Raw genomic sequence first — 27,729 nt, forward strand, 5'->3', positions numbered from 1 at the left:
CCACTTTAATAGGAACACAAACACTATTCATTTGTGCAGTTATCCAATCTGAATGTAGATTCAGGTCAAGAGCTTTCGGTAATGTTCACATCAGAAATGGGTTAAACTCCTATCAGTCAATAACAAGAATCTGAGACTACAGTAGAAACAGGCCCAGATTGTTCATTGGGAGGTTTGGGAGAAATACCAGTGGCCTGGCCTGTTTTGTGACAATTTTTTTTTTTTGCCTGTAACTCCAGCATATCCTGCGGTTACTAGAAATTATGTTTGGTGCACATAGTCATACACGACTAGTTAATAAATCATGAATCAGCTAGACTTGCAATGCTATTGGTCATCATTCACAAACCAGCGCTCGACCACGTCCCCGCCTCCACAAAAAGCAAGGTGATACAGAATGTAGATGCACTGAAGAATGGACAAAAAGTGGGCAAGTGGAGCAGAGAGGGAAAGGGAACGGAAAATGAAAGGCCTCCAAGAGGATGTTGCAAAGAACAGCCCAAATAACAGACATTTTAAAATGAAGTTGGTAGTACACGTTAGTCTGATCTGCAAACATAATAGCTAATATGATGTAATAAAGTTCTGCCATACTGCAGAAGACAGATGGTCAGCCATATGGTGAGTTGTTTACTCTGAAAGTTTTGCAATTTGGCAACTTGAATGACATGTTGCCCCTGACAAACCTGCTAGAGACTGAGCTCTTCGTTCCTTTCAAGAGCTTCAGCTTGAAGACTTGAAGTTTACTTCAAGTGTAGAAATGTAGGCTCCATTTTTAAGGTGGTGTACATGCTTAAAAAGAATAAACTTTTTGTATTAACAGCATTTACTTGTACTTTTACTTTCGATACTTAAGTAGATGTAATATATTTAAAAAAAACTTTTCATACTTAAGTACAATACATATAATGTTTACTAAAAAGTAATATTCTAAAAGGTGACTAACTTCTACTGAAGTCATTTTCTGGTAAGATATCTGTACTTTTAGTCAAGTGTGGCTTTCAGGTACTTCATCCACCACTGTTGAACAGAAATACGGTAGACGTGGTATTTTTGGTATTCAATATTTTATTTGTATGTGGCATTCATTTAGGACACATTATCTGTCCTATCCAAATATTGTACTCATATTCAGTTACACCCCTAGTAAGGATGACGGCACTCACAGAAAGTCACACGATATGGCCTAAAGTATGTGGACACCTGACCATTGCATATGCCATTCCAAAACCATGGGCATTAATATTGAGCTGCTCCCCATTTGCTGCTATAACAGTGCCCACTTAGAGAAATGTATTTCACAAAGTTTTTTGAATGTGGCTACGGGGATTTGTGTCATTTTAGCCATTAGAAGAGGTCACGCACTGATGTCTGGTGTGAAGGTCTGGTGTGAAGTTGGTATTCCAAGCCATTGTAGGTGTTCAATGAGGTTCTGTGCATTGCCGCTTGAGTTCTTGGAAAACCATGTCTTCATGGACCTTGCTTTGTGCACAGGCACATTGTCATGCGGGAACAGGTTTAGGCTAGGCCACTTAGTACCAGTGAAAGGAAATCTTAATGGTACAGCATTCAAAGACATTCTAGACAATTTTGCATTTCCAACAGTTTTTGGCAACAGTTAAGGTAAGACCCTCATGTGGGACCCTCAAATATTGCTTTGACAGTGTTGAAGGAACACAATACACAATGGACATAAACAATGTGACAAGCACCCACAAAAAGCCATACCTTTGCAGTAGGCATCACTGTATTGGTTCTGGAGTACTGAGGGGGAAGAAATGGAAACCTGAGGTCTCAGCTATCAGCTGTGCATACGGTTTGTGTGTAGAATACGTAGTCACATGTTTATATGTATAGAATGTGATTTATCAAATTCTTCTTGTGCATTTACACTATATGGCCATTGGTATGTGGACACATCATCTGTGTTTGGGGAAGTCACACCCAAAATGTAGATTTCTATGCTGTAGCTTTAAGAATTCCCTTCACTAGAATTAAAGAGCATGTTCCAGCATGATAATGCCACTGTGCACAAAGCAAGCTCCATAAAGACATGATTTGGTGTGGACGAACCAGAGTGGCCTTGACCTCAACCCCACTGAACACCTGTGGGATGGAGTAGAATGCTAACTTTCAGACCTGACATCATTAATGTTCTTCTCGCTGAATGGGTGGAGATTCCTACAGCTACATTCCTAAATCTAGTTGCATGTCGTCCCAAAAAAATTATAAACAGTTATACTGTAGCAGCAAAGGGGGACCAACTCAGGAAGGGTATGTTCAACAAGCACATGGTGTTCAGCTGTCCACAAACTTTCAGCCATACAGTGTATGTGATCTTAGATGACCAGAGCAATGGGTTACTTGCCTAAACAGTGCTTTTTTTTTGGCATGTTCAAGATGTTCTAGAAGAAAGAGAAAGAAAGAAAGAATGAAAGAAAGAAAGAGAGAGAAAGAGAGAAAGAAAGAATGAAAGAAGTGTGTGTAACTCGTGGGCAGATGGAGATGATGGAAGGAGCCATTAGTTCCTGCACAGGGTCACATATTAGGATGTTTTTTTAAAAGGAAACATCAGGATTTAAAAAGTATAAAAATGTTCAGTGATGACCCACCCTTTCCTCACTAGTAAGGTTTTTTATGGGTGCTACTACACCTTCAAAAATATATTTTTTTATCATGGTTATATTTGTTTTTATTAATTATTTCCTAATGGCATCCTGTATTATATAATCATAAGAACTTAATGAACACGATACTTCTAACTGTTTTTAAACCATGTTACTGCTTAACAGATTGGCAATTAATTCTTATTCATTCCATTATTATATATTAATATATTCCATTATTATTCATTATTCAACTTTTCTATACCGCAAGAATGTTAATGCAGTTAAGAGCAATTCATTTCTTAATCGGAATGATTTTCATAGTAACTACAGAAAAGCACATGTAGGCTATTTTGTTAATATATTGTTAATACATGTTATTTATTTATATTTTTTTTATAGAGGGTTGAATTGAATGTCTAGTTTCTACTGGTATCATTTCCTAGGACATTTAAATAGCTACTATATTTATATTTATACACAGGAATGTCTTAAAAATGATGATGATTATTATTTTTTTACCATGCCGACCCAGAAGGTCAGAATACAGACAAACTAAATGTTCACGTGAATGCCAATTTTTCATGGTTTTCCTCCGGTCATTTTCACATGTAAGACTGAACACATAACTGCAGTAAGTTACTCTAAATAAAATAACAACACATCTGATTAAAATAATCCTTTTTTAAACAAATACATTAGTTACACGACGGCGCAGTGTTTCGCGCTCTGAAGCGGCTGCAGTCATTTTGTCCACGCGACTTTCCGTACGACGCGTTCAGAACTTCAGGAAGTGAAAGGTTGGTGTGAGGGTCAGTTAGCTAAACTAAGCTAAATACAAAACATCCTCAAACGGTTCTATCGGCTGAACATTTGTGTTTTGGTTCCTGTATAAAACACGCAATGGCGTATCAGCTCTACAGAAACACGACACTCGGAAACAGTTTACAAGAGAGTCTTGATGAGCTTATACAGGTAAGATTAACAAGCACGCGCCCTGCTAACAATGCTAGCGTATCCACCTACAGTATGTTCTGGCAGGCATTTAGTCATTGTTTAATAACTTGAACTAGCTAATGGATTTTCAAACATGGGCATTGTCTATGTAGAAATCGCAGTTAAAAGTTAAACATATGGGAACGTTGATGTTTAATAATTAAACAAAAACAGCTCTTTCGGCATTAGCAGTTTGCTATAGGTGAAAAGCGGCGTTTAAAACCCACCTCATTCGGCGTCTAGAACGAATTAACGCAGTCTGTTAAAAGCCTCTAAACCGATTAGTTGTGAGAGAGTTTGTGTACAAAACCTGATTTTGTATCAGGGCTGGGTATTGTGACCAATTCGGCGATTCTCATTTATATGATTTTCGATTCGATTTCTATTAGTTATCAATATTTCAATTAAAATGTCTATATTCAAATTGTTTAGCTATATTACTGAAATACACATTTACATGAAAAATAGGGCGCGCACGATTATGTTTAATTACTTTTTACTTTGAGTAACAAGCATTGTAATAAGAAATCATAAATACGTGCGTGCAATACACAAACTGCACCATTTGTATTACTGTAAAAAAAAACCCAAAAAAAAACATTGTAAATGCGTGACAGTAAAATTCATTAACTTGAAACGTTTAAGAAATAAGCTTTTTCACAATTCAAAACATGAAAGATGGCGACACCTTCAGGACAAGAAGCGAACTACAGATAATATTCACATCCTCTCAAGTATAACACGCGCATTAAAGCGCATCTATTATTTTGAAACGTGAATAATTTTATTTTAAAGGTCTCATACAATAGATTTACATGCATCCGAGGTCAAAAAACACTTTACCGTGCTCATAATTTAAACTGCAGCATTACATTTCCCCCCCAGTGTCACAAACGACTCGTTAAATGATCCCTTTTAAAGGATTTATTCTAAGTTCCTCGCTTCAGAGAGCATACTCTGCTCTTATTGGTTAGATGTGCCAGTCTGTTGTGATTGGTCTACCGCTGTTACCCAGCAGGCTTTTTGTTATAAACCTTCGTAAGTTTGTACAGGAAGTAAGTCTGGAATTACAAACGACTCGTTTCAGCTGTTCAGAATCGGTTCCTTCTTTTGGGAGTTGGTAACTCGCTAACGTTTGTTGTGCGCTTTGATTTTTTGAAACTTTGCAGACGTTTTTCCATTCACAAACAGCTACGTATTTAACACACTGCATGAAAGTTAATATTTGAAAAACCATAATAGGTGCACTTTTAGAATCAATTCCGGGATTTCCTGAATCAATATTGTTTCTTTAAATTGAAGATCGATTAAAATCAGAGAATTTTTTTTTTTTTACCCAGCCCTACTTTTTATGTTCTAAGAGAGACACAAAGAAATGGTAATGCACCTTATTGTCCTTTCATCATGCCCCCAGGGTGGCCATTAATTTTTAATGTGTTACTCAGACTCAACAGATCACCCCACAGTTAGCCCTGCAAGTACTGCTACAGTTTGACAAAGCCATCAACACTGCACTGGCTAATCGAGTTCGCAACAGAGTCAACTTTAAAGTGAGTATTATTTTGATAATGTATTTCAACACCATTGTCTGCATTGCTAACCCGGATAACAAAGCTATGAAGAGTTTATATTCGTTCGTGTGAACTGCACTGGCTTCTTTCTGTTCAATTTGCAGGGATCTCTGAACACGTACAGATTTTGTGACAACGTCTGGACGTTTGTTCTGAATGACGTGGAGTTCCGTGAGGTCACTGACCTGGTGAAGGTGGATAAAGTGAAGATAGTAGCCTGCGATGGAAAAAGTAAAACTGTCATTTATACATGTTAATTCATCATTCAGTTTCTGGTTTTGTTAGTTGATTATCAATATTATACAAATAGGTGGAAACTATTTTGAGATGTTGTATATTGTAAAAATTTTCTTTTAATCGTCTTTGTTGCAGACACTGGCTCAAATACAGCGGAGTGAGGAAAGACAGAGTGCAGATATCACCAGAGAGAATAAGAAGAAGAGTAAGAATGCTGGACTCAAAGAGAGGACTGTATACATACTATTTATTACAAATGACAGCCCTCCATCTTTCATATAATGGCCAGTTCTACACAAGGCCTTGGACATTTTTTTATATATATATATATATATATATATATATATATATATATATATATATATATATATATATATATATATAAGCCCACGTATGTCTCTTTCTGTTTATAATTTTGCTTTTGTTATATAATAAATTGTTTTAAAAAGATGTGTTGTACTGTGTATTACATGAAAAATATTTGGTAGGTTCAAAATAATATGATTTCAAAACAAGGTAACTATGGAGCTTGGAAGTATACAAAAGTATCTGAATTTGAATGATTGACATCACATGAAATCATTGTTTTCTATGGCTTATATAATAATAAATTTACATTTTAGCCAATTCTTTGTTTTGAAGTTAAGTGTAAGTTTTACCTTTTAAAAACATAATTCAAAATTGTTTGAATGTTAGATTTAGGAAAATCCCTCAAATCAAATCTCAGCAATAGATTTGATGTAAATCAGGCCAAACATTTATTAAAAAAAAAAAAAAAGGCAGCATCAATCCCAGGGAATAGTACACAATATCAGAGTGGTCAAACTTGGCATTTATCCAATCACAATTGTCTGCTCTGCTTGTATACGTGAAGTGGCATGAAACTGCAGTACATGAACAGTAATTTGGTAAAGCATCTAAAGTTTTTATGTTCTACTAAAATTGCTCAACTAAGCAGCTAACATTGGCTATTGGCTTCTAAGGATTTCCAGGAAGCTAACAATAGCTACCTAAATAGTTCCATTAGGCATATAGTATTCCAAAGCATTGAGTGTCTAACGTCAACAAAACTGTAGAAAACCTGCTATTTGTGTAGAGCACAAAAAGGATTCCAACTGTTTGTCCAATCATATGTTTCACCTTTTGACTTTCTGATATTTGTATTTAGGATTCAGGGTTTTTCAAATATGTTTTTCAAGGTAAATCGTTATGTGATTTCCTTAGCAAATATGTAAATGTATTTTATATATATACCACAGAGGAAAAAGTATTGTATTTAAGGTGATGTGTATATAATTTTAGAATGTAATTTATACCTAAATACTTCTGTCAACTTCCCAGCATGACTCCCCACCAGGTGTGTCATCGATTAGTGCAACGGTTCCCAAACTTTTCCAGGGCAAGGCCCCCCAAATGGCATTAACATTTGACTGAGCCCCCCCTTTTGCAAGAAGTCTTTAAAACACATTAAAAATACAGACTTCTAAATATATATCCCCCTTTTTTTTATTATTAATAATTACAACTTACACCTTTACATTACATTAGTAATTGATTGTGTGTGTGTGTGTGTGTGTGTGTGGTTGTCTGAGAGTGAGAAAGAGAAAACATTTATTTATTTTTCACACCAAATTGTTGAACCCCCCTGGCAGCCCCCAATTTGAAAACCGCTGGATTAGTTGACTCTTTCATTCACTAGTTGCTGCTGTGAGAGAACGTTCACAGCGAAACAGATGGCAAAGAAAGTGGCTAAATGTACTTCAGTTATTCAGTTGAATTTTTTTTTTTCACATTAGGTGAAGATGCACAAGGCTATGCTTGGATAGTAATTTCTAATTGTTCTTTTGCATTAATGAACTGGTAACACTATCATTAGATCTGTACAAGATCCCACACCTTTTTTGTACATTGTGGTTAATCAGTATAGCACAAAAAAAGAGAGATGAATGCTAATTTATTTTAGATATGCAGATTTTGTTGGGCACGTGGGTTTGATGTTAAGAAAGTGTTATGAACACAAGATCACATGTGCTCTTCTGTATAATATAATAATTTACAGTGCCCTCCAAACATATTGGCACCCTTGGTAAATATTATCAAAGAAGGCTGAAAAATAAATAGTAGTGGGTGACTAGGAACAGGAAAGTGTTCAGCCATGATTTCCTGTTTCACAGGGGTATAAATATGAGGTAACACAGACCAAATTCCCTTGGTCATTCATAATAACAATGGGTAAGAGCGAGGAATATAGCTGTGATGTGCGGCAAAAGGTTGTTGAGCTTCACACAATGGGATGTGTCTATAAGAAAATAGCACAAGCATTGAAAATGTCCATTTCCACCATCAGGGCAATAATTAAGAAGTTCCAGTCGACTGGAAATGCTATGAATCAACCTGGAATTGGACGAGTATCTATCGTCTCAACACACTGTGAAGAGGATGGTTCGAGTGGCCAAAAAATCTCCAAGGATCACAGCTGGAGAACTGCAGAAGTTAGTTGTGTCTTGGGGTCAGAAAGTCTCCAAAACTACAATCCGAAGTCACCTACATCACCACAAGTTGTTTGGAAGGGTTTCAAGAAAAAAGTCCTATCCTGTCTAGGAAACATACAACCAACATGCATTTATTTATTTATTTTAAAGGTATGGAAGAAAAAGTGTGGAAATGGGCCTGTTTAATCTATTTTTTAAATGACAGTATGTCTGTATTAATATTGCCAATTGTTAGATACCACTGCACATCTAGCTAGTTACCTAGTTACACAATAATTCTGTGTATCATAATCCTTTTGTGAATTTTGTGAAGGTGTTTCCTTAAATATTAAACATCTGTTCAGCTATGTAGCTTTTGTAACAGACCTGTTCATTGATTATTAAGCAATGAATCTACCAAGTGAGGTATGAACTGATGCTTCATTAACTTTATTACTCATATTAAAACACATCGATCAAATATTGCCACCTGCCATTTTTGCCTGCTGCGTCTGTTCAAAGGAAGAGGTGTGGAGGTGTCTGTCTTCCCTCTGTAGATAAGCCATTGATCTCTAAACTCAGCAGCAGCATATTGAACCACTAGCAATTAAATGTATGGTGTAGGATAAGCAAAACATATGGAGCTCAGTGGTTGAATCAAGAACACCATGGTTTTCCACAAATGTAAATAGGTTTCTAAAGTGGAATGTTACATGATTAAGTAAGTTCACCCCACAGTCTCTCAATTCTTTGATTGTTCTGACATGGTTTAACACCTATCTCACTAACATTTACCAAGTGACCCCTGTGTACTTCATACTGTGTTTCCAATGAATTCTTGATGACAAGCCAAAATGAGCTACTCCGTCATGAAAGATTTGTCGTACACTTGCAGCTTTGTTGTTGTTCAGACAATATATGTATAACGATTGTTCAGCTAAATCCATCCACGCAGCCATTAAAAACCATCCTCAATCTCACAAGCTTGTGGTCTCTGTCTATATGCCTGTATATAACAAATGTAATAATTTGAATAGATAATGTATATGTTGTAGTATTATTCATCAGTTTATTATTTTAGCTCCTAATTGTGTTGTCTGTGAATGTATGGTAGTGGTTGCTGGGATGTATCTGCTTAATTCTTTGGCAGCTGTCAGATTTAATTCAGACTCAGAGTATAATTATAGTAGGCCTGTTATAAAATAAAATAGCTGTAGTGTTATGAAAAAAATTATAAGATATTACATATCACTCTTAATTACAGGGGCTGCACTGCACTGCACTGTGCTTAATGGTGATTAAATGATCATGAAATTGTTTCTTACCATAATACTTTGGGGGATTGAACACTGTAAACACATCGACGAAGTGCGTGACAGCATATGAAGGATCGTACAATTTGAGAAGGATCGTGCGGTTTGAGACTTCATCTGACACGCCAACATTGTATTTGGATGTGGCAGGACTACAGGATTCTTAGAATATACTGTTCCCTTGCATTTGAGGTGGTATAAAAGCATAATCACATGTAGACCTGTGACGATAACTACTTTCGTTGGACGATATATTGTCCCAGAAATAATTGTGGTAAATGATATATGGTCATTTTAAGACCATTTCCATGTCACTGATACAGTGATAGTATAATATTATAAGTACACCCTTTGAAAGAGCAGTGAACTTTTAAATCTTAGGAATATTCAAACATTGGAATATAGCCTCGATTAACATGTTATCTTCACCTGTCACTGTCTGCTCTGTGTGTGGAGAAGCTATCTGAGCCCCGCATCTGACACAGACTGGGGTTGTCAACAGGGCTGAAAAACTTAATTTGAATTTTTCACTGAAATATTTTTAAAAATTAAATTATATTCAAAATCTAAAGACGTTATTTTTTATAGAAAATATCTATGAAGTGTAATCAATATGTGCAACTAACTTTTGGATATGTTAATGAAGTGCACTCAATATGTAACCAACATTTAGAATTATTACTGAAGCATAATCGAATAATCAATATTAGTTAAAAAAATATAATCTATATGTATAATCAATAGTTAGAAGCATAATCTAAATCCATAGAACAACGTTTGATTGAGTTATATTCTGAGTGTGTATTGAGTTGGATGAACTCTGTGTCTTACTGTACAATAATTGTTCTTTCTGTACCAGCCTGTGTCTTCCTCCACAGAAGCAGATAACTTTTAGGCCAGATACCAATTAACAACTTAGAATGAGGCCTAAAAGGGAGTGTGGATTCAAGGTCAGGACACACAAACCTGTGTGAAACCTTTTTAAGAAAAAAAAGAAACCATGACCTCGTGAAATCGTGTTGAGAAAAAGCAACTAACTGCGCATGCTCCACAAATATAAGATAACATATAGACATGAATATTTAATTGTAGCAAAGAAGAGTGGTCTGTTTTTAATGAGGAAAGGCAAAACCCCGCCTAAGATGGATACACTGTGGAGGAAGGTATATAAAATGCTGTGTGTGCTTGCATAATTCGGACTTTCTGCAGACTGTCACACTTTATTGGTTTTCAATAAAGTTTATTTACTTTTTGACATCTACTAAACTCTCTGTCTTTGAAGTTTTTGACTTAGGATAAAAAGGTTGATTGTATCCACGACATTTTCAGTTAGGGGAAAATACTGAACCTGTCCTCATCTGGGTAACAATGGATAGTGTGAAAGTAAAGGAGAGTTCATTATGGTTTTATATGAAGTCTGTTTTGTTGAACTAGTCCACTGTTCACTAAAGGAGAGTTGAGTGCAAAACTGTATGTTGTAATAGCATTCCTAAGGCCATCGCAGCAACCGTAGTCCCAGCAACCACAACGAGAACGTCCATGAGAAATTGAGGTCCAAAACCATTTCCATGGTACATGTGACACCCAAAATGGGAGTGAAAGGAAATTCTCTTATATCATAAACTCTCATATTATGAACTGCAATCAATACCTATGATGAATGTATTCATTTACTTACCTCTTTGAATAAGCTGATCAATTGCTATCCTTGATTATAGCTATATCCTTGAAATACACATGTATTTCCATGTCAACATGACACAGGACTTATTTTGTATTATGACTATGTGCTGTGTGTTATGTTTAAATCTGTCTGACACCTGGATCAGCAGAAACCGTCCACGCATTGCTTGTTATCAATGTGTATAAATACTCTTGGTTTGCATGAATAAACTTGGATGTCTATTTGAGCATGCATGTGTCCGTGTGTGTTCACTTAGGCTCCCCAGATCGATCTGAAACGCTCTGAGGCAAATCACACTTTCTAGCTCACAGAACTAAAAGTTAATAGAAGTAATTGTAGAACAGGCTGGAAGGCGTGACGGAAGATCTGACAGGCATAATCTGAGATTCCTGGGATACATGGAAATCTAACAGGGAGTAATAGGCTAAAGGCCTAGTCACAACGGCAGAGCTTAAAAACAATGGGCTTGTGATCAGAGAAGGAACCATTTTCAATTTTAACATTATCAACTGAGATTTGAGGCTTGAAACTCGTTGTAAAGCATTTTCAGTGCCTGAAGGGACTGAGGAAAAAACATAGTGACAGGGCATGTTTAATGATAACTGACTTTCTACACTTAAATTCTCACTTTTCATACTTTATTATCATATTATGGATTTGAATGTAAACAATCATATTATATACATTTTTACATATAATATGTATTTCACATCAGAAACATATTGTTGTATCATATTATGTCATAAAGATGTGAAAAGTGTTATAGTAGAGCACTTCACACACTGAAAAAAGGGCAATGGGGAGATTGGTGAATTCGCAAATACGCAGTTCGTATTTCTTACACGACTCATTTATATTTCTCATCTAAATATATTTTAGTCTCACACCATTCATGCATTGTTGAAAGATAAGAGTTTTTATTGGTCACACATACAGTAGAGCACAATGAAATTGTTCTCTTTGCATGCCCCAGCCTGTCAGGAAGCTGGGGTCAGAGTGCAGGGTCAGTCATGATACAGCACCCCTAGAGCAGAGAGGGTTAAGGGCCTTGCTCAAGGGCCCAACAGTGCCAGCTTGGCAGTGCTGAGGCTTGAACCTCTGACCTTCTGATCAGTAACCCAAAGCCTTAACCGCTAAGCCCCGCTTTGTTGGAAGATGTTCAAGCTTTTAGAACTAGTCATGTTGAAATGCAATAACGTAGTTAAGTTTTCTCTGGAAACTCCTCACCTTAGGAATGCACGCAGGATTCGCGAGGGAAAACCGACTGCACCACAGTCTGCCATTTCGTCTCTTGCTTTGGGAAGGTAGTTGTGGGTATGGAGTGCTACACTGTGAAGGTAATTAAAACTTGAAAATAAAATGCTTGTGAGAAACAGAGAGTAGCCCCTTGAATACAGTGAGGGAAAAAAGTATTTGATCCCCTGCTGATTTTGTACGTTTGCCCACTGACAAAGAAATGATCAGTCTATAATTTTAATGGTAGTTGTATTTGAACAGTGAGAGACAGAATAACAACAAAAAAATCCAGAAAAACGCATGTCAAAAATTTTATAAATTAATTTGCATTTTAATGAGGGAAAAAAGTATTTGACCCCCTCTCAATCAGAAAGATTTCTGGCTCCCAGGTGCCTTTTATACAGGTAACGAGCTGAGATTAGGAGCACACTGTTAAAGGGAGTGCTCCTAATATCAGTTTGTTACCTGTATAAAAGACACCTGTCCACAGAAGCAATCAATCAATCAGATTCCAAACTCTCCACCATGGCCAAGACCAAAGAGCTCTCCAAGGATGTCAGGGACAAGACTGTAGACCTACACAAGTCTGGAATGGGCTACAAGACCATTGCCAAGCAGCTTGGTGAGAAGGGGACAACAGTTGGTGCGATTATTCGCAAATGGAAGAAGCACAAAAGAACTGTCGATCTCCCTCGGCCTGGGGCTCCATGCAAGATCTCACCTCGTGGAGTTGCAACGATCATGAGAACAGTGAGGAATCAGCCCAGAACTACACGGGAGGATCTTGTCAATGATCTCAAGGCAGCTGGGACCATAGTCACCAAGAAAACAATTGGTAACACACTACGCCGTGAAGGACTGAAATCCTGCAGCGCGTGCAAGGTCCCCCTGCTCAAGAAAGCACATATACATGCCCACTGAAGTCTGCCACTGAACATCTGAATGATTCAGAGGACAACTGGGTGAAAGTGTTGAGGTCAGATGAGACCAAAATGGAGCTCTTTGGCATCAACTCAACTCGCCGTGTTTGGAGGAGGAGGAATGCTGCCTATGACCCCTGGAACACCATCCCCACCGTCAAACATGGAGGTGGAAACATTATGCTTTGGGGGTGTTTTTCTGCTAAGGGGACAGGACAACTTCACCGCATCAAAGGGACGATGGACGGGGCCATGTACCGTCAAATCTTGGGTGAAAACCTCCTTCCCTCAGACAGGGCATTGAAAATGGGTCGTGGATGGGTATTCCAGCATGACAATGACCCAAAACACACGGCCAAGGCAACAAAGGAGTGGCTCAAGAAGAAGCACATTAAGGTCCTGGAGTGGCCTAGCCAGTCTCCAGACTTAATCCCATAGAAAATCTGTGGAGGGAGCTGAAGGTTCGAGTTGCCAAACGTCAGCCTCCAAACCTTAATGACTTGGAGAAGATCTGCAAAGAGGAGTGGGACAAAATCCCTCCTGAGATGTGTGCAAACCTGGTGGCCAACTACAAGAAACGTCTGACCTCTGTGATTGCCAACAAGGGTTTTTAAACCAAGTACTAGGTCATGTTTTGCAGAGGGGGTCAAATACTTATTTCCCTCATTAAAATGCAAATCAATTTATAACATTTTTGACATGCGTTTTTCTGGATTTTTTTGTTGTTATTCTGTCTCTCACTGTTCAAATACAACTACCATTAAAATTATAGAATGATCATTTCTTTGTCAGTGGCATCAAACCAACTCTTCATACTCGTCCAGAAACATAGAAGTATGTCAATGTGAACAGCTTTTATCGGGACTTTGGGTGTATTAAAATGCAGTATTTATGCACAGAGATTAGGAGAGAAGCAAATAGATGTAAAGGACAGATACTAGGCAGAATAAAAATACAAAGCGAAGACGTCATGAATAATTAATCTAGCGCTGTTTAACGAGTTTTTGAGAAGGCTTTAGCTCCTTTTCAGTGGTGATGGGAAGTTCGGATGATTTTACTGACTCGTTCAGCAAAATTAACAAATATATTTTCGAGTCATTCTGTTAATTTCAGCAGAAAATAATTAAAGTGTTACATGTTAAATTCCCCCAACACAACTAGTACTCAATAAACTAAAACATAAACTATAGGCTAATGCAACCTTGGCCGAATTATGAGAAACAGAACTGATTAATTAATAGCTTAGCTGGGTCTTCAGTCTTTGCAGCCTATTAGTTCAGTGGTTCCCAAACTTTTCCATGGCAAGGCCCCGCAAATGGCATTAACATTTGACTGAGGCCCCCCCTTTTGCAAGATGTCTTTAAAACACATTAAAAATACAAACTTCGCAATATATCCCCCTTTTTTTCATTAATAATTCCATCTTACATCTTTACATTACATGACAATAGGAATTGATTGTGTGCGCGTGTGGTTGTCTGAGAGTGAGAAAGAAAAAATCATGTATTTATTTATTTTTCACACCAAATTGTTGAGGCCCCCACTTTGAAAACAACTGTGTTAGTTCACTTCACCTTCTGATCCGAGTCGTTCTTTTGTCACGTCACACTTGTCACGTCGGTTCCCCCCGGAAACAGAAATGATTAATTCACGTCTTGAGACTTCATCATTTCTGTTTCCTGTTCATGTTACAGCGCATGCGTGGTAAAAAATTAACGAATCGCTCTCTGAGACAACTCGTTGTTCCTGAATCATATTAAAGATTTGTTCAAAATGAACAATCGTTCATGAACGACACATCACTACTTCCCAGTGAAAGTAACAGTGCATGCCTGCTGCCACAAAACAAAGAAACTTCAATTGGGCAGGCTGGGCTGTATAGCTTTTGAACACAAAAAAATTATTGATTAATTTGTAGACTGTGTTTATAGTAAATTTTACTATTGAAAAGACACAGACCAGTTTGTATTTTAATGTCTTTTCTTTTTATATAAAAAAAAGCTTTAAATTTGTTGCTGTATAGATATCTCATGTTCCTCCTGTCAAGACTCACCGTTCTCCTCCAGACTGACTTTGCTTTGAATTAGATCTTTTAATTGATCTATTTTATTTTTGTAACTAAGTAACTATTGTAACTATTCAGTAACTTAATTATAGGTGTTTCAGTGAACATTTGGATGTGCTATCTCAGAAGCTATACAGTAGTGTGGGAAATTCAGTTATTTGGTGGAAATAAATTAATTAATTGAAAATTTAGTATACTTTTTTTTTTTTTTTTTTTACAAGTAAAATGTATGTGATTATAAGTATTATTCAAAGGCAATATATAATAATTTTTTACTTAGATGGTTGCATTCCCATGTGTTTCTTAAGTCTAAGATTTTGATGACTGCTTTCTTTAAATAATCTGCATCTGTGGATTTGGTGCGTTTAACCCAAAAGTCTTAATTAAAGTCATTTTAAACTGACCTTTTGGTTGTTTCAGATATTATATATATATATATATATATATATATATATATATATATATATATATATATATATATATATATATATATATATATATATATATTCAGGAAATAAAAGTGTTTCTCCAAAATATTTATCACTCCAGTAGTTTTATGTACTTGAAAGTCATAGAGGAAAGGAAGACCCATTTTATGAACACTGGTCCCTTAAAGATGGTTGGCATTTTAAGGAAAACTGCCTCTTGAATTCTGATGAGTTACGAATATCACTGTGTCTGTATGTGGATGATTTTGAGACCTGTAATCCCCTAGGGACCTCTCGAAAGAAGCACATAGTTGGTGGTGTTTATTGGATACTAGTCCATTACTAGTCCAGGCTCTTGTTACTAATCCAGGCTCTTGATTCAGATGGGCAGTGGTGGCTTGGTGGTTAAGGCTCTGGGTTACTGATCAGAAGGCTGGGGGTTCAAGCTGCACCTGTTGGGCCCTTGAGTAAGGCTCTTAACCCTCTCTGCTCCAGCTTTCTAACAACCTGGGAAAAGAATTTCACTTTGCTGTAATGTATATGTGAATAATAAAATATATATATTATGATATACTGAACATTGCACATGTTGTGTATGTGAAGAATACATTGTGTAAACTATGGGAGGCAGAGTAAACAAAGGCAGACAGTACAGAGGGGAAAGAAAAGGCAGTGTGAGGTAGCCGTTTAACAATGATATCATCATATGACATCACTATATTTTGGCTCCTGAAAATTGGATTTGGTGCCTAAATATTTTAGTTTGTTTTTTTTTGCCTGGAGCCCTGTAAAATCATTGCAACTATTAATCGATTAGCAAAATAGTTGCAGATTATTTTTTAAGGATCTACTAACAAACTAGTTGTTGCCTCTAACAGAGGTGACAAAATACAATCAGACATTCACCTAAATATCCAATTTAATTACCCTTTTGTTGTAGGGAGCCGCTATTGTATAACTTTGCTCTAAAATTGTAGGCCTACCATCACAATCCTGGAAACAGTAATCCGTAATCTTTGTTGACATTATCTGGTTCTCATTATATACAAGTTTACGTTTCTCATTGTTAAATGACTTAAATTACATTCTGTATAATATTCCCAGAGCAGTGCCCAGTGTTCTGTTGAATCTAATTTTGTGAATGTGCATTCTCTAGGCTGCAGAGGAAGCCTTTATTCAAGGATCCATTGAGGAGACCACAGTGTACCCAAACACAGGTGATGCCTGTGACAGACCAGAGGACATCGGGATTGTCCTTGAGGGCCAGATGATCTTACAAGATTTGTATAACTTTGCATTAGCTGCTGCAATGTTATTTGGACTAATGTATGCTTTGAACCTCACCTACCCAACTGAACTGAAATATACTTTTGAGGTACTGCAGAAAATGTTCATGGAGCTGGCGGGCAGCACACTTTCAAAGAAAGCACAAGTTCTCAGAAACCGACTCTGAGTGAGCTGTATCCATGTTATGGCAGGTGGGCACAAGGTAGTTTCCAGTGTTTGCCTCTTGGATTAAGGACCATTATTTCTTTATTTCACACACCCATATACAGAAAGCTTACTTATACAGCACATACGGAGTGAAACTTTTATTTTGGCCACAGTGTTTATTATATATATTTTTATGGTGATGTTTGTAGCATGTGTTTTTTGTTTTTTTCCCCCTATGTCAATTTTCTTTGTTAATGAGAATTTGACTTATTTGACATCACAGCAAAAAGCTGCTATTGGCAGTTTTAAAATAGAAGAATAATTGACTGATGTCACGAGTTCCCCTTTAAGCAGCCGGATTACGATTTGGATTTTCCTGCCTGTGTCTCTCCTAAATAAAACTGTTCATACTGCACTTGCATCTGTCATATCTCCGTTACGTCACGAAACGTGACAACTGACACCAAAAAGTTTTTGTTTTGTTGTTACATTCTGTGAAGCTTAATAAAAACACAAACATTCATCTTTGTTTGTTTTGTGCCATTCTACTGTATCTGAATGGTCTAAAGATAGAGGATGTTATATGTTGTACTGGCCATACCAGTTTAGAATTTCATTTAGGTTAGTCTATCTTATTTCAAAGAGGTGATATTGGAAGCTATTTTTGTGTTATTTCATACACTCGTACACAGAAAGCTTACTTTTATATCAGACGGTGTGAAAATTGTTTGAATTTGCATTGCTTTTTTTTTTCATTAATGCCACTGACCGAAGTCAAGATGGCCATTTGATGGTTTACGGGTAATTTTATGTTGTTAATTATTTACTTCCTACTGTCACAGTTGTTATTTTGTAATATTGTAATGATATGAGCAATCAAATAGGAACTCTTTAAAATATTGAGCTTTTGTAGGTAAACATTTTGTTTCTTAGATTTTTAGTCTGTTCATTTTGCTTTCATGTGGGGTTTGAGTCCTGCTAGTTAGCGACCCGTTCCCTCAGTTTAGTAATCAGTTCCCTCAGTTTAGCGACCCGTTCCCTCAGTTTAGTAATCTGTGCCACGCTTCCTTCTTCACTTCTTTCTGCAGAGAGCAAGAGACCATAGGACTTTTCGATGGCGTACATCTGCCTGGTAAGTCCAATTTAACAAGGTTTAAACGTAGATTTAATGCTATGTTGTGTTTTGAATTGGATGTTTCACAGCTTTCGTTGTGTAACGCTGTCTTTATTGTGCTTTACCCAACCGTTAGCTTCCCAGGCTTTCTTGTTAGCCAAAATTTGTGTTTGAGACCTTCATTAACGGTGCGAGTGCTTGTCCAGTTATGAAGTTTTGAATTTCCATTTACTCTGTCTGGTAAGTCACCAGTAGTAATGCCAGTAATGTAGTTGATGCATAAGAATTACTTTGCTTAACAAGTCCCCTGGTCGGAGTTCTGTTCAGGTTCCAAGTGAACTGAGGTTGGCACTGGTATGATTAAAAACTTTAAACAAAATTTTTTTAGCCGACTGAAACCTTCAGTAAAAATGGACTAAATCCCTACCATTTAAATAGCCACATGTCTTCAACAGGTGCAGACCTCCTAGTTGCCCAGAATATCCAGGTCCGATTCATGGAGCCGGAGAGTATGTTTACTGGAACACCCCAGGCCCACACGTGCGGCTGTTTGTTGGAAGTCCCAAACAACTATGCGTCATACCCAGAGTTGGCTGAAGAGTTCATTAACGTTCTTGATGCAAATGTGTGGGTCATGGACATTATTTAGTGGTAAGTGACTGGTGTGAGTTTAAGTCAAAATTACATTTTATGAATTTGATTGGGAAACCCATCTGCTTGTGGCCAGCTTGGTAGAGAGATAGAGGGGATATTAGGATAAAACATATTGTCATACATGTGGCATATATAGATGACATGCATGAGTCCATGAAACATAAAAGATGGTACGATGCATATAAAAGGGAGGTTGGATATAGGCCTGTAATTTGCCAGGTTATAAGGATCGAGGTTGGGTTTTTTTGAGAGATGGTTTGATCACTGATATTTGACAATTGTGGTACATATCTGGGATTTTTAAGTATTTTAAAGGGCTCATAGTATGCTTTTCCATCTTTTTCCCTTACCTTTAGTGTGTTATAGATCTTGTCACATGCAAACGGTCTACACAGTTACAAAGCCAAAGGAAACTCCAGAGGGTGTAGCTCTCTCCGACAAAAACTATTTTTCTCAGTTGCCTGAAACGTCTTTCCTTCCACTTCTTCCGTGACATGATGATGCAATCTCTTAACACTATTAGGGTGAGCCGACCAATCAGAGCACACTGGGCTCATCAGAGGTGGGGTTTTAAAGACACGGGGCAAAGGACCACTAACAGTGTTTCAGACATAGGGTGGATTGAGATATACAGTATGAGGAAAGATACTGTGTTTTGGGAGCACTGAAGCAAGTAAAACTATTCTAGTAGATGCCCCAAATAATATTATAAACATTGAAAATGAGCATACAATGGGCTCTTTAATTTGTTTCATTTTATAAGGGCAGTGGATGCATAAGTAGGAATGGGGTCTAGTAGGCACATCGATGATCTAGACGAGAATGTCAGGGAAGTGAGTAGTATAACAACTGAGGTTAAGTGAAGTCAGTATAGGTATTGGATTTGTAACATAAAAGTGTAAAGCAATCAGCAGTGACAGTAGACGCCATGCCATGTATGGAGAGCCTCTTCAAAACTCCAAACCAGGAAGTGCTTATCTATTGTAGGTGGTTTGATGCCTGGCTGCCTGGGGAATTTCTGAGAGACAGCATATTTATATTTGTGTTTTTCTAGGTTTATAAATGTTAAAAGCAATAAATTAGTTATATTTAGGAGTGATGGTTCTCACTTTGTTCTTGTTCCAGGTTTTTTTTGCAAAAAATAAATAAAATTGTGCTGTGTGTACAGATGATTTTCTTTTTCAAACTGTCCAGGGATAAAAGACCAGAGGAGTTATTTCACAAACCAAATTTGCAAGATAACTTTGAAGACTTAACAGTCATTTTGAATTTGAATCTTCCTGATGTCAGAGTTATTAATATTCATGTCTTCAACTGCCACTACATGGCCAGTTAAAAAAAAAAAGTCACTTCACACCCATTTGTAAGCACAAATGGTTGCAGCAGGTCTATGAAGCCATGTCTATGAAATTATAGGCAAAGGAGTGTATTACCAGGCAACATTTAATATGCTTTCATAAAAAAAACACTTCCATTATTTTTGAACATTGTTTATCAGGTGCTTTACACCTTATCCCACAAGATACTGTAATAAAGACAGACTCTGACATGAACAATGACATTTAAAAATGTCCTGACTAAGAAGGACAGATGGTTGTACAATTTCACAAGCAAGTAATGGTATGTATTATGTGGAGACACAGCAGGAATCACGTTTACTTTCTTCTTGCTAGACAAACATGCAAATTCAGACCCTGTATGTAAAGGCAGTCAATAACATTGCTGCTTTGTATAGGTTTATAAAATAAATTAAATATGCACACATGACCTACATATAAGCAAGCAAATGCAGGGAGTATTGCCACCTTGTAAAAGTAACTACAGGCATAAGAACTATTGAAACAAACAAGCAACACAGTGAGTACCAATGTCACAGTGTATAGCTTTGAAAAAGCAACTCTAGACATTTAACTGTACAAATAGGGAGTGGGTAGGGACCCTGCTGTCAAGTGTACTCACTAAAATAAACAGGCAAAGCAATGCATACTAATGACAGTGTAAAGGTTTATAAAAGGAACTATAGATATTAAACTATGTCTATATTCTGTATTGTGTGTCCATCCTCTGGGGTGTTTAATAGTGTAGTCAGTTCCTTTCAGAGGGAAAGGTACAGGTCAATGGCAGTGTGTATGCATCCAAAGGAATGCAGAGATTGTTTTGTACCATTATGTAGGTGCAGAGGGTGAATACATCATCATCACAAGCAATGTCACGGCGGTGGACGCAGTCACCTTCGCACCTGATACATTCTTCCTCTGACACTGGGCACAAATAGTCCACTGTGTCATATAATTCTGGAATAGTATATATGACCTCAGGCATGACATGGGGAACACGTTCATTGGTTGATGGACGTATCAAGTGTCTGTTCCATTCCTCCTTGGTTGATTGCAATTCATCCTGCATAGGTGACAAAAGTAGAATTTGTGAAATCATATTAAAGTTACGGCTACGGTTAGGTATTTGGCAGACGCTTATATACAGTATCTCACAAAAGTGAGTACACCCCTCACATTTTTGTAAATATTTGATTATATCTTTTAATGTGACAACATTGAAGAAATGACACTTTGCTACAATGTAAAGTAGTGAGTGTACAGCTTGTATAACTTTAAATTTGCTGTCCCATGAAATTAAGAATGACCTTATATGGCCATGGGCATTGTTTCGACTCAGGACAGCTGTCATTTGCTGTTATTGTCAAGCAACTGTTTGACGTCGTACACAACAGCACTTTACCTTCCTCGCATTCGCTGAGAGTAGGCTAATGGTCAAGAGGCAGAATTTGGCCAATAGTTGCTGCAAGCCATTTATAATCGACCAATTGGTGAGCAAGAATGCGGGAATTACAGAGAGGGGTTAAAGTAATGCAAGTATGTGCACACATGATGCAGTATTAGACCATAAGCACATCATAATGAAGCTAAAGCCAAATCCTGGACATTTTCTCTCATTTAGAAATACACTGACGCTTTTTTAAGGTCTGAAAAAGAGGACTTATGGTCACGCTAACAAAAGAATTTCAGAGAACAATTTGTGTTCATTTCTACCAAATTACCTCTGCACCAGGAGGATGTTCATGTGAGTCACGACTGGAGAGAGAACCAGAAATATAAGCAAGCAACTGTCTATATTGTGTTACTTTCATGTTCTGAAAGTAATATGTGGGGGAATGTCACTAAAGTGCAGCAATCAATAAATAAAGAAAAAAAGAAATAACAGTGTGAACATTGCCAGCTTCCTGATTTCAGTAGCGTCTTGCATATGAGCTATGAAATCCACTCTAACCACTCTAACCAACTACTGCTCACACATGCAAACAATGCAAACAACAAACACTAGTTGGGCATATTTAAACTCATATTTGTAATGAGAATGTAGCAGATTTTTTAAAATAATTACAATTATTAGTAATTGATCCTTTTAAAAAAAAAATCAGATACAATTAATGTATGAGAGTGGTTGCTATCACATCATAAATTGTCTGCTATTATATCATGTCACCATTATATTTTCTGTTGACAATGTTGCTCTAAAACAAATTTACATGAGATTATTTTTGTGCACATTAGAGAGAAATAGTTGGTATATATTGTAACCGTAGTTTTGACAGGTATAGGTCAAAGGTCAAAAAGATACACATTCTAACTCTCTATATCTAGATCAAAGGTCATGATCATAAAAATATGAATAGTTATGTTAAATCTGGTTCCCATCCATTCGTGACCATATCTGGTACGGCCATGTGTTTTCCGCCCCACACACGTTGTACACATGGTCCTTCTAACACTCTGTGGTAGGTCATAAAAATATATATAGTTATGTTAAATCTGGTTCACATCCATTCGTGACAGAAACGTTACCATACATGGTATGGCCATGTGTATCCCACATCCAAACAAAAATATCACACACACACACACACACACACACACAAACAAACACACACGTGCACGTACAGACAAACGCATGCATACGAACCTGCTTATAAAAGTCGAGCATCCCTCTAGGTTTTATAATACTCTGTACTTAGAACAACGTGTGCGATCTTACAACATGGCTGATGTTTGTCCTAACGCGCCGAAAAAAGCTCACCCTTTTTTGGGAAGAATAGAAAAAATGTTAGAACATGAAAAGATTCAATATTGGGTAATGTCAAACGGATGTACAGCCGGGTTTTTTTTCGATGCAGAAAAAGGAACCGTTTTGCTTTTCAAGTTCTCGGTCCCGGGACACACGATCTTTTCCTTTCACGTAGAATATGAAGCACTCCGAGTCAGGCCTAGGTCAAAAGGTCAACAACGTAAAACCCCCGTTCTGATGCATTCCCGAGCACAAACACACCCCACACACACACACACTCGAATGCATACGAACCTGTTTATAAAGTCGAGCACTTCGAAAGTTTTAACATCGGAAAAGGTTCGACCGAATTTCCAGAGTCAGTTCTTCACTACTTCCAGACATCATGGATTTCTCGGCAGGTAAAGATTTGTATTTTAATCAATTAATAGTTAAATATAAATTGAAATACAATGTTTATGTAATTATCCAGTAGGCAATGATATTGATATAAACTTAGAACTAATCATTCTGAGTACAAAAATCATCATCCTTATCTGGTACGTCATTATGTAATCTGGTACGATACTTTATCTAAAATGTAAATATTCATTACATTTATATTACAGTGCAAGACCGAGTTAAGCTCATCTGATTCTAGTGTATAGGTAATTAAAATTTGTCTCTTAGATCTATGTAGTGATCTAAAATGAGAATGTTAAGTTATTACAAGTATGTTTTACTGTTTTATAGACAGCTTGGTGATTATTTCTGATGATGAGATTCCCGAAACAACCACTCATGACCTTTTGAATCTGAGTTCCACGCGTAAGTCATAACATAAAATTATGAATGTTTCATGCTGTAAAAGTCTTTCATACGTGAATATAACATTGTTTGTATCAGATTCAGAATTTGAGGGAAACGTGACTAACAGTGATTACGACGGAGATATTTCAGGTGAGTTGTTGTATATTTACCTTCTATTTACACAGCACAAAAAATAAATAAATAAAAGCTCTTTCACATGTTCTGTGACTTATAGATACGAGTGATGCAATAGAAGACCAAGAGGAAATCATCTCGGAAACCGACATTCAACAAGACATCGAACTACAACAGATCTGTGCAGTGTGGCGTGAATTCTTCGAAGCAAAGACTGATTTATTGGAAAACTTTGGACAGATTGATTATACACTTGATTCTGGTCGAGGTACAGATTTTATCCCTTTACTGTACAGCACGCTTGAAAATGTGAATAGATGTCTCTCAGTGAGCATAAAGTTGATTAGAAAATTGTATGATAGATATGGCGCAGAAACGACTGAAATGCAGTTTGGATATGGAGATTAAAAAAAAGAGAACCGAAAATTCTCCATTATCGCATGATTTCTTTTATGACGGAAACCAGAGTTTTTCAAATGATTCGCACACACCCATGAACCCATGTTTAACTGAAGCGATCAACCGGCTGAACGAAAGTTTAATTCCGTCACACCAAGTCATTAGTGAGAGACCTAATCAGAGTCCAAATTACGTCGTATCAAACACAACGGTGACGCCGAATGATATATTTTCTGAATTAAATCAATGTCTGTTAGAGTTACATAATAACCTAAATGAACACGGTCATTCAGTACAAATAAACCCTGATCTAATCGATGCAGTCAATCAGTTGAATGAAAATTTAAGATCGTCAGAACAGAACAATACTCAAAATGAAAACCCCAGACGAAATTCCAGTCAAACTGTATCAAGTACGCCGGTCACGTCGCACGACATATTTTTCGAATTAAATCAATGTCTGTTAGAGCTACAAAATAACCTAATCGAACAAAGAGAATCTTTGCAGATAAATCCATGTTTAATAGACGTGGTGAATCAAATCAATGAAAATATGTCATTACCTCCCGTTCAGAATATCGTCTCGACTCCAGAAAACGCTCAGGAACCTAGTCCGTTATCTTCTCATGATATGATACACGAACTTAATCAAAGTCTTATGAGGATAAATGACGGTCTTGTTAACTTAATTGAAAACCCTGACAATATTGCACAAAATTCGGAAAACGATAATGAACGCAACCGCCCAATGGAAAACATACACTCACCTAATACCCAAGATTCTCAAATGGAAAACACACATTCGCCCGATACCCAAGATTCTCAATTGGAAAACTTGCCCGATATCCAAGTAGAGCAAGAAGGTGATGGATTAGAACCTAATATTAGAATAATTAATCGGGAAAGATTCAACAACACTGAGATTAGGAGAAGAGTGAATTTTTCTTCTAGCGCGAACGGTGACAGCTTTGCAGATTTTTATAATTATGTTTTAGAGATTTTAAACAGTGCGATTGAAATCGCTAACAATTTAATTTCTGCCAAGGATGTAGTCACCGTTGAAATTAGAGGTGATACGATCAATGTTTCATCACGCGTTCAATTAAACAATGGTGTCATCGATTTAGGTTCTTTTCTGACCATGCTCGAAAATGCAATTCAGAGTAAACGTGAAATTTTTACCGATAATACCCTTGAAATAGTCGTCCAAATCGTCCGACCACTTCGGGGTGGTGGAAATAGAAGGAAAATAGGCCATATATTCAAATCAGAAACCCTGCAGAAGAAAATGCAGCATCTATACATTTTTCACAACAGAGACAACATGTGCTTCGCCTTGTGTGTTAGCCAACTTTTGAATCGTGAAAAAAATGATTTTCAAATCGAACAAATCGCTAGAAAATTACAACACGATGTGGGATTATCCGTAAACACCGCGGTCAGCTTCGCTGACGTACCGAGATTTGAGAGACATTTGAATTGTAAAATCGTAATCGTATACTGTTCTGCTAGCAAAGCCGGATACTCTTTCTTTCAAACTAGCAAGACTCCCCACGAAAAAACCATTTACTTGTTTTTACATGACAACCACTATTATGGGGTTAAAAGTATCACCGGACTTTTAGGAACGAGTCATGTTTGTCATTTCTGCCATTCGGGGTTTGACGTTTTATGGAAACATAACTGCGCTTACAGCTGCAGCGTTTGTCACGACCCCGATTGTTACAAACACCCTAAGAAAGTTACTAAATGTCCAGAGTGTCAGAGACTGTGTAGCTCCCAATACTGTTTCGAGAGGCACAAAGCAAAGATTCAATCGCACAAAGGCGAATATTCTATGTGTGAAACGGGATTCTACTGCTGTAAATGTAAACGTGTGATAAGGGATAATCCTTCTAATCGTGAGAATCACGTATGTGCCCATTCGAAATGCATACTCTGTGGCCAAAAACTCGATGAGGATATCGAGCATAGATGTTTTATACAGAGGGCCAGGAAAGAAAGCGAAAATACGGATTATGTGTTTTACGATTTCGAGACTAGGCAGGAAACAGGAACACATGTAGCTAATTTCATATGCTGTATTGATTTTAAGGGAGAGGAGTGGGTGGCTGAAGGGGATGATTGCGTCAGTGCCTTCTTTAAAAAGTTTCGGTGTAATGCATACCACGGATACAAGTTTATCGCCCATAACGCTAGAGGGTTCGATTCATACCTTTTGTTAAACTATTTAGTGAAAGAAGGAATCACACCCGAAATCATATCGCAAGGCGGTAAAATTTTGTGCTTCATCGATACCGCGTTTCGTCAGTCCTACATTGATAGTCTATCGTTCTTACCCATGAAATTGAGTAGCATCCCAAAAGCCATGGGTTTTTCGGAAAGCAAGAAAGGCTATCTTCCCCATTTCTGGAACACCGTAGAACATCAGGATTACGTAGGGCCGTATCCTGACCCTAACTTTTACGGTGTAGATGGCATGATGCCTAAGGATAGAGAAGAATTCTTTAAGTGGTACAGAACGGTTTCTGACAAAGTCTTTGATTTCAAGAAAGAGATGGCGGAATACTGTGTGAACAATGTAGAAATTTTGAGAAAGGGTTGTATAGCTTTCAGACAAGAAATTCTCTATAGTACAAAGGTCGATCCTTTTAAATGCATAACGATCGTATCTGTGTGCATGAAAATCTTTAGAACCAACTTCCTGCGTAAAGACACTTTAGCTATTCCGCCGCTTGATAATTACATCACCACTCAGAAATCTTTCTCAACACCTTCCATGCAATGGCTCGAATATGTTTCAAAAACGCAAAACTTACCCATTCGCCACGCGTTGAACGAAGGCGAAGTCAGGTTCGGTACCTATTACGTAGATGGTTACTGTGAGGAAGGGGAAAACCGTAAGGTTTTTGAGTTTCTTGGGTGTTTTTATCACGGCTGTGAAAAGTGTTTTCCCTCAATGACCCCGCATCCTCTTACCAAATCAAACGCAACCTTCGGAGATATCCGTCAAAAATCGATGGAGAGAATTAAGAATTTGCAAGACACTCTCAATTTGCAAGTCACTCTGATGTGGGAACACGAGTGGAATGAAATGAAGAAAAACGACAATCTCGTGCAAAATTTTCTAAAAGCCTTTGATTTTCCTGAGCATTTAAACCCTCGAGATGCTCTTTACGGCGGTTGAACAAACGCGTTAAACTTGCATTATGTAGCTCAACCCGGTGAGAGAATCGATTATTTCGACTTTACCTTGCTTTACCCATTCGTAAATAAGACAAAGACATACCCGATCGATCACCCTATCATCATTTATCGTGACTTTCAACCTCTGAAATATTACTTTGGTATCATTAGAGCAAAGGTATTACCACCTAGGGGTCTGTGGGCACCTGTTCTACCATTTCGTGTAAAAAGCAAACTCCTCTTTCCTCTATGTAGAACGTGTGCCGAACATCAGTTAAAACATTGCGATCATACGGCTCAGGAGAGAGCTCTTATCGGAACATGGGCATCTATCGAAATTGAGAAAGCCATCGAAAAAGGTTACAAAATTCTAAAAGTCTTTGAAGTGTGGCACTTTCCTAAAAGGTC

General features: G+C 37.3%; 2 protein-coding genes across 2 annotated transcripts; both read left to right on the forward strand.

The window, feature by feature from the left end:
- Window positions 1-3,393: 3,393 nt before the first annotated feature.
- gtf2a2 (general transcription factor IIA, 2) lies at window positions 3,394-5,860 on the forward strand. The gene is made up of 4 exons (XM_017477352.3): window positions 3,394-3,581; window positions 5,048-5,152; window positions 5,278-5,404; window positions 5,546-5,860. The coding sequence occupies exons 1-4, from the start codon at window positions 3,510-3,512 to the stop codon at window positions 5,569-5,571; spliced, it is 330 nt and encodes a 109-aa protein (XP_017332841.1). The 5' UTR covers window positions 3,394-3,509; the 3' UTR covers window positions 5,572-5,860.
- Window positions 5,861-23,694: 17,834 nt separating this feature from the next.
- On the forward strand, window positions 23,695-27,322 carry LOC128633725 (uncharacterized). The gene is made up of 3 exons (XM_053683356.1): window positions 23,695-23,751; window positions 23,837-26,408; window positions 27,270-27,322. Exons 2-3 carry the CDS (start codon window positions 24,092-24,094, stop codon window positions 27,320-27,322), a joined length of 2,370 nt encoding a protein of 789 aa, XP_053539331.1. The 5' UTR covers window positions 23,695-23,751; window positions 23,837-24,091.
- Window positions 27,323-27,729: the final 407 nt, after the last annotated feature.

The sequence above is a fragment of the Ictalurus punctatus genome, chromosome 10, assembly GCF_001660625.3.
Source record: "Ictalurus punctatus breed USDA103 chromosome 10, Coco_2.0, whole genome shotgun sequence".
Lineage (NCBI taxonomy): Eukaryota > Metazoa > Chordata > Actinopteri > Siluriformes > Ictaluridae > Ictalurus > Ictalurus punctatus.